The following is an 8,862-nucleotide window of genomic DNA, read 5'->3' on the forward strand; positions in this document are numbered from 1 at the left end:
TGTGTGTGTGTGTGTGTGTGTGTGTGTGTGTGTGTGTGTGTGTGCGTGTGTGTGTGTGCGTGTGTGTGCGTGTTGATTGGTGTGTCTCTCATTCCAGCGTCTCATCTTCTACCTCTTTTTATTGGTCAGCCCTGATAATGGTTCCACAGTACCAACCAATCAGAATGCCCTCCCATTGGACTGGAGACCAGAGTACTAACCAATCAGGTCAGGTTGGATGGAAAGCGTCGCTGTACAGCTATCTCCAGAGATGTTCGATGGGTTTAAGTCCAGGCTCTGGCTGGGCCACTCGAGGACACACAGATCTGTCCCATTGACTTTGAACTGGACTGTGTTTACAGCATGAGCGGTCGTGAGTGGATGCACTTGTTTTGAGGTTAAAGCAAGAGCTGCATTTATCCATGTGTGCACATTTTGTTCATATCCTTTGCCCATTAGTGAGATATTAGCCAAGTTATAGATCATTTGTTGTCAGCAATAGGGGAGGGATTGCTTCCTACAAGAGCACAAAATGTGGACATTTCTAGACATCTTTGAAAAGTGAGTCAGATAAAGATCATTTTTTTTCTCTTAAAGGGGCAGTGTTGTATTTTGAGACAGGCTTGAATAAGCTAAATAGCCAATAGGTAGAGGGAAGCATCATTTTTCGGATTCTCTCCAATAATGGTATGGGAAGAATAATGGATTTTATTTTGTGAAGTGGTTTCTTGCATCAAACAAAACAACAACATGTTCAGTCACCTCCATGTCCGAAGGACAAGTGGATAAACAGGTTAATGTCAAATACTGCATGTTTCTTTTTCTTCAAAAGTCTGATGGAATGTAGCTCTGCATTGAACACCACACATTGGCTGCTACTGGAGGCTGAATGATAGAACAGCTATTTCCATGTTAACATATTATGGGATGCATTTTCTACATTGTTTTGAAAGGGAGACCTACATTATGACACCCACAGTATATACCCACAGTAGCCTAATTGGCCACTGTTAAACCTGTAACTTAAAGCAGGTATAGCCTCAGTGTTCACAGTAAAACTGTAACTTAAAGAGGGGACAGCCTCAGTGTTCACAGTAAACTGTAACTTAAAGAGGGGACAGCCTCAGTGTTCACAGTAAAACTGTAACTTAAAGCAGGTACAGCCTCAGTGTTCACAGTGAAACTGTAACTTAAAGCAGGTACAGCCTCAGTGTTCACAGTAAAACTGTAACATAAAGCAGGTACAGCCTCAGTGTTCACAGTAAAACTGTAACTTAAAGAGGGGACAGCCTCAGTGTTCACAGTAAACTGTAACTTAAAGAGGGGACAGCCTCAGTGTTCACAGTAAAACTGTAACTTAAAGCAGGTACAGCCTCAGTGTTCACAGTAAAACTGTAACTTAAAGCAGGTACAGCCTCAGTGTTCACAGTAAAACTGTAACTTAAAGAGGGGACAGCCTCAGTGTTCACAGTGAATGCACGCTGGAAGTTGCACAGCATTTTCACAAAGTTCAAGTTTGCGCTCAGCAAAACAAGTCTTTATATGAGTTCTGAATGGTTTCCCAATTAAAACAAGTCTTTATATGAGTTCTGAATGGTTTCCCCATTAAAACAAGTCTTTATATGAGTTCTGAATGGTTTCCCCATTAAAACAAGTCTTTATATGAGTTCTGAATGGTTTCCCCATTAAAACAAGTCTTTATATGAGTTCTGAATGGTTTCCCATTAAAACAAGTCTTTATATGAGTTCTGAATGGTTTCCCCATTAATACAAGTCTTTATATGAGTTCTGAATGGTTTCCCCATTAAAACAAGTCTTTATATGAGTTCTGAATGGTTGTCCCATTAAAACAAGTCTTTATATGAATTCTGAATGGTTGTCCCATTAAAACAAGTCTTTATATGAGTTCTGAATGGTTTCCCCATTAAAACAAGTCTTTATATGAGTTCTGAATGGTTTCCCCATTAAAACAAGTCTTTATATGAGTTCTGAATGGTTTCCCCATTAAAACAAGTCTTTATATGAGTTCTGAATGGCTTCCCCATTAAAACAAGTCTTTATATGAGTTCTGAATGATTTCCCCATTAAAACAAGTCTTTATATGAGTTGTGAATGGTTGTCCCATTAAAACAAGTCTTTATATGAGTTCTGAATGGTTTCCCCATTAAAACAAGTCTTTATATGAGTTCTGAATGGTTTCCCCATTAAAACAAGTCTTTATATGAGTTCTGAATGGTTTCCCATTAAAACAAGTCTTTATATGAGTTCTGAATGGTTGTCCCATTAAAACAAGTCTTTATATGAGTTCTGAATGGTTTCCCATTAAAACAAGTCTTTATATGAGTTCTGAATGGTTTCCCCATTAATACAAGTCTTTATATGAGTTCTGAATGGTTTCCCCATTAAAACAAGTCTTTATATGAGTTCTGAATGGTTTCCCCATTAAAACAAGTCTTTATATGAGTTGTGAATGGTTGTCCCATTAAAACAAGTCTTTATATGAGTTCTGAATGGTTTCCCCATTAAAAAACAAGTCTTTATATGAGTTCTGAATGGTTTCCCCATTAAAACAAGTCTTTATATGAGTTCTGAATGGTTTCCCCATTAAAACAAGTCTTTATATGAGTTCTGAATGGTTTCCCCATTAAAACAAGTCTTTATATGAGTTCTGAATGGTTTCCCCATTAAAACAAGTCTTTATATGAGTTCTGAATGGCTTCCCCATTAAAACAAGTCTTTATATGAGTTCTGAATGATTTCCCCATTAAAACAAGTCTTTATATGAGTTGTGAATGGTTGTCCCATTAAAACAAGTCTTTATATGAGTTCTGAATGGTTTCCCCATTAAAACAAGTCTTTATATGAGTTCTGAATGGTTTCCCCATTAAAAAACAAGTCTTTATATGAGTTCTGAATGGTTTCCCCATTAAAACAAGTCTTTATATGAGTTCTGAATGGTTTCCCCATTAAAACAAGTCTTTATATGAGTTCTGAATGGTTTTCCCATTAAAACAAGTCTTTATATGAGTTCTGAATGGTTGTCCCATTAAAACAAGTTTTTATATGAGTTCTGAATGGTTTCCCCATTAAAACAAGTCTTTATATGAGTTCTGAATGGTTTTCCCATTAAAACAAGTCTTTATATGAGTTCTGAATGGTTTCCCCATTAAAACAAGTCTTTATGAGTTCTGAATGGTTTCCCCATTAAAACAAGTCTTTATATGAGTTCTGAAGGTTTGTCCCATCTGAAGGAGTCGTTGCGGAGCACCTTGGCCAGTTTCTTGTTGAACGGAGTGTAGAAGTCCCTCAGTATCTCCTTGGTTACGGGAAGCATGGGTCCTAGGTTCTTATCTGCTGGCCGCCGTGTGTTGGAGGCGGGACTTTTAGTGATCTCTGCTTCCTTCTGCTCCGTCAACAGACCTTTAGTACACACATAGACATACTGTAAGCCACATACCAATCAGTCAGTCAATCAGTCAGTCAATCAGTCAGTCAGTCAGTCAATCATTCAGTCAGTCAATCAACCATTCTGCCAGTCAATCAATCGGTCAGTCAACCAATCAGTCGGTTAGTCAGTCAATCAATCAGCCAGTCAGTTAATCAACCAATCTGTCAGTCAACCAATCAGTCAGTCAGTCAGTCAATCAACCATTCTGCCAGTCAATAAATCAGTCAGTCAATCAACCAATCAGTCAGTCAGTCAATCAACCATTCTGCCAGTCAACCAATCAGTCAGTCAGTCAGTTAATTAACCAATTTGCCAGTCAACCAATCAGTCAGTTAATCAACCAATCAGTCAGTCATCCCATCAGTCAGTCAGTCAGTCAGTTAATTAACCAATTTGCCAGTCAACCAATCAGTCAGTCAATCAACCAATCAGTCAATATATCTATCAATCAGTCAATCAGTTAGTCAATCAATCATTCTGCCAGTCAACCAATCAGTCAGTCAATAAATCAGTCAGTCAATCAACCATTCTGCCAGTCAATCAATTGGTCAGTCAACCAATCAGTCAGTCAGTCAACCAACCAATCAGTCAGTCAGTCAGTCAATAAGTTAGTCAATCAGTCAGTCAGTCAATCAACCATTCTGCCAGTCAATCAACCAATCAGTCAGTCAGTTAATCAACCAATCTGCAAGTCAACCAATCAGTCAGTCAATCAATAAGTCAGTCAATCAACCATTCTGCCAGTCAATCAATCGGTCAGTCAACCAATCAGGCAGTCAACCAATCAGTCAGTCAGTCAATCAACCAATCTGCCAGTCAACCAATCATTCAGTCAGTCAGTCAACCAATCCGTCAGTCAGTCAATCAACCAATCTGCCAGTCAACCAATCATTCAGTCAGTCAGTCAATCAACCAATCTGCAAGACAACCAATCAATTAGTCAGTCAGTTAATCAACCAATCTGCAAGTCAACCAATCAGTCAGTCAGTCAGTTAATCAACCAATCAGTCAGTCAGTCAGTTAATCAACCAATCAGTCAGTCAGTCAGTTAATCAACCAATCCGTCAGTCAGTTAATCAACCAATCAGTCAGTCAGTCAGTTAATCAACCAATCAGTCAGTCAGTCAGTTAATCAACCAATCCGTCAGTCAGTTAATCGACCAATCTGCCAGTCAACCAATCAGTCAGTCAGTCAGTTAATCAACCAATCTGCAAGTCAACCAATCAGTTAGTCAGTCATTCAATCAATACATTAATCAACCAATCAGTCACTCAGTCAGTCAGTTAATCAACCAATCTGCAAGTCAACCAATCAGTCAGTCAGTCAATCGATCAATACATTAATCAACCAATCAGTAAGTCAATCAATTCATCAATCAGTCAAACAATCAATCAATCAAAGAGCGCTTTACAGTAACTTTTACAGTAACTATTACAGTAACCTCTGTTATACCCTGTTACCTGGGTGATGGTGAGACGAGTTGGATTGTTGGTGAGTTACAGGGCTGTGGGGTTGTGCTGCCCCCTTCAGGTTATAGTAAGAATAGCATGGGGGAAGTGTCTATAACATGATGTGGATCTTCGGTGGTTGCATATGTCAACTTTAAAGAGCTACGCTATGTAATTAAAACTCTGTGTTTAGCAGCCTTCAATAGAGACTGACTGACTTGAAATAAAGACATGTTAAGGAAGAGAGTTGAGTACTACGTACCCAAGTTGAGGAAGTCAAAGACTTGGTGCATTGTGTACTTCCTGTTGGAGGCGTGGTCTTCAAGCCGAAGGACCAGAATCTGTTCTCTACTGTAGACTGTCAACCAGTCTAGTATGTAGACTATGTACAAGCCCACCTGCAACCTGACCTAGGAACAGAAGATAAACAGTTCAGTATAGAATATGGAGATGGCCTCCTCACGGAGACACAATAAAAAAAAAAGGCAACACATGCATTGATAAAAGTCTCAGGAAACTAACGAGAGAGAGAGAGAGAGAGAGAGAAAGAGAGAGCGGGAGAGAGAGGAGGGAAGAGAGAGAGACAGGTAGAGAGAGAGAGAGAGAGAGAGAGAGAGAGAGAGAGAGAGAGAGAGAGAGAGAGAGAGAGGAGGGAAGAGAGAGACAGGTAGAGAGAGAGAGAGAGAGAGAGAGCGCAACACAATTAGACCCAACCAAATCATGAGAAAACAAAAACACATTGAACTGTGTGGTGTATTTACAAACAAACAGAGCAAAGTAGAATGCAATTTGGCCCTAAACAGAGAGCACACATGGGGAGAATACCAGACCACAGAATACCAGGCCACAGAATACCTCACCACAGAATACCAGACCACAGAATACCAGACCACAGAATACCAGACCACAGAATACCTCACCACAGAATACCTCACCACAGAATACCAGACCACAGAATACCAGACCACAGAATACCAGACCACAGAATACCTCACCACAGAATACCAGACCACAGAATACCAGACCACAGAATACCAGGCCACAGAATACCTCACCACAGAATACCAGACCACAGAATACCTCACCACAGAATACCAGACCACAGAATACCAGACCACATAATACCTGACCACAGAATACCAGACCACAGAATACCAGACCACAGAATACCAGACCACAGAATACCAGACCACAGAATACCAGGCCACAGAATACCTCACCACAGAATACCAGACCACAGAATACCAGACCACAGAATACCTCACCACAGAATACCAGACCACAGAATACCAGACCACAGAATACCAGACCACAGAATACCAGACCACAGAATACCTCACCACAGAATACCAGACCACAGAATACCTGACCACAGAATACCAGACCACAGAATACCTCACCACAGAATACCTCACCACAGAATACCTCACCACAGAATACCAGACCACAGAATACCAGACCACAGAATACCAGACCACAGAATACCAGACCACAGAATACCAGACCACAGAATACCAGACCACAGAATACCAGACCACAGAATACCAGACCACAGAATACCTCACCACAGAATACCAGACCACAGAATACCTCACCACAGAATACCAGACCACAGAATACCAGACCACAGAATACCAGACCACAGAATACCAGACCACAGAATACCAGACCACAGAATACCTCACCACAGAATACCAGACCACAGAATACCAGACCACAGAATACCAGACCACAGAATACCAGACCACAGAATACCAGACCACAGAATACCAGACCACAGAATACCAGACCACAGAATACCTCACCACAGAATACCAGACCACAGAATACCAGACCACAGAATACCTCACCACAGAATACCAGACCACAGAATACCTCACCACAGAATACCTCACCACTGTGACCGACCCAAACTTAAGGAAAGCTTTGACTATGTACAGACTCAGTGAGCATAGCCTTGCTATTGAGAAATTATCAAAATTATCAAAATCCAGAAAAGAGCTGTTAAATTCTATAACCACCTAAAAGGAAGCGATTCCCAAACCTTCCACAACAAAGCCATCACCTACAGAGAGATGAACCTGGAGAAGAGTCCCCTAAGCAAGCTGGTCCTGGGGCTCTGTTCACAAACACACCCTACAGAGCCCCATGACAGCAGCACAATTAGACCCAACCAAATCATGAGAAAACAAAAAGATAATTACTTGACACATTGGAAAGAATTAACAAAAAAACAGAGCAAACTAGAATGCTATTTGGCCCTACACAGAGAGTACACAGCGGCAGAATACCTGACCACTGTGACTGACCCAAAATTAAGAAAAGCTTTGACTATGTACAGACTCAGCGAGCATAGCCTTGCTATTGAGAAAGGCCGCCGTAGGCAGACATGGCTCTCAAGAGAAGACAGGCTATGTGCTCACTGCCCACAAAATGAGGTGGAAACTGAGCTGCACTTCCTAACCTCCTGCCCAATGTATGACCATATTAGAGAGACATATTTCCCTCAGATTACACAGATCCACAAAGAATTTGAAAACAAATCCAATTTTGAAAAACTCCCATATCTACTGGGTGAAATTCCACAGTGTGCCATCAGAGCAGCAAGATTTGTGACCTGTTGCCACGAGAAAAGGGCAACCAGTGAAGAACACGCACCATTGTAAATACAACCCATATCTATGCTTATTTATTTTATCTTGTGTCCTTTACCATTTGCACATTGTAAAAACACTGTATATATATATATAATACGACATTTGTAATGTCTTTATTGTTTTAAAACTTCTGTATGTGTGATGTCTACTGTTAATTTTTATTGTTTATTTCACTTTATATATTATATACCTTACTTGCTTTGGCAATGTTAACACATGTTTCCCATGCCAATAAAGCCCCTTGAATTGAATTGAATTGAAAGGTCATCGAAGGCAGACCTCAAGAGAAGACAGGCTATGTGCTCACTGCCCACAAAATGAGGTGGAAACTGAGCTGCACAAAGATAACGATATTAGAGACAAATATTTCCCTCAGATTACACAGACCCACAAAGAATTTGAAAACAAATCCAATTTTGATAAATTCCCTTATCTACTGGGTGAAATTCCACAGTGTGCCATCACAGCAGCAAGATTTGTGACCAGTTGCCACAAGAAAATGGCAACCAGTGAAGAACAAACATCATTCTTAAAATACAACCCATATTTATATTTATTTTCCCTTTTGTACTTTTTTTTACTTTTTTTTCTTTTTTTTGTAAGTGTAATATTTACTGTACATTTTGTATTGTTTATTTCACTTGCTTTGGCAATGTAAATTGCAAATTGAATTGAGAGAGAGAGACAGAAAGAGAGAAACAGAGAGAGAGACAGAGAGAGAGACATTAAGAGACAGACAGGGAGACAGACAGAAAGAGAGAGAGAGAGAGAGACAGAAAGAGAGAGAGAGACAGTAAGAGACAGACAGGGAGACTGACAGAGAGAGAGAGACAGTAAGAGACAGACAGGGAGACAGACAGAAAGAGAGAGAGACAGAAAGAGAGAGAGAGAGAGACAGAAAGAGAGAACCAGAAATAGAGAGAGAGAGACAGAAAGAGAGAGAAAGAAAGAGAGACAGAAAGAGAGACAGAAAGAGAGACAGACAGAAAGAGAGAAGGAGGGAGACAGTAAGAGAGACAGAAAGAGGGAGACAGACAGAAAGAGAGAGACAGAAAGAGAGACAGAAAGAGGGAGACAGACAGAAAGAGAGAGACAGAAAGAGAGAGACAGTAAGAGAGACCGAAAGAGAGAGAGACAAAAAGAGAGACAGACAGAAAGAGAGAGGGAGACAGAAGGATAGAGAGAGAAAGAGACAGAGACAGAGAGAGAGAGAGACAGGCAGAAAGAGAGAGAGAGACAGAAAGAGAGTCAGAAAGAGAGAGACAGAAAGAGAAACAGACAGAAAGAGAGAGACAGAAAGAGACAGAGACAGAAAGAGAGAGAGACAGA

The 8,862-nt window shown here is 40.4% G+C and overlaps 1 protein-coding gene across 3 annotated transcripts in view; it reads right to left on the minus strand.

Annotated features, from left to right (window-relative positions):
* Positions 1-669: 669 nt before the first annotated feature.
* LOC135511828 (carbohydrate sulfotransferase 15-like) overlaps positions 670-8,862 on the minus strand; it is a 130,638-nt gene continuing 122,445 nt past the window's right edge. For all 3 annotated transcript variants that reach the window (XM_064933307.1, XM_064933306.1, XM_064933308.1), the window contains 2 exons: positions 5,139-5,286; positions 670-3,399 (listed from right to left, as the gene is read on the minus strand). In XM_064933307.1, the coding sequence (XP_064789379.1) occupies positions 3,197-3,399; positions 5,139-5,286 (351 nt within the window). In that variant the 3' untranslated portion in view covers positions 670-3,196. The remainder of the gene's footprint in view (positions 3,400-5,138; positions 5,287-8,862) is intronic.

Source organism: Oncorhynchus masou, chromosome 24 (assembly GCF_036934945.1).
Source record: "Oncorhynchus masou masou isolate Uvic2021 chromosome 24, UVic_Omas_1.1, whole genome shotgun sequence".
In the NCBI taxonomy this organism is placed as follows: domain Eukaryota; kingdom Metazoa; phylum Chordata; class Actinopteri; order Salmoniformes; family Salmonidae; genus Oncorhynchus; species Oncorhynchus masou.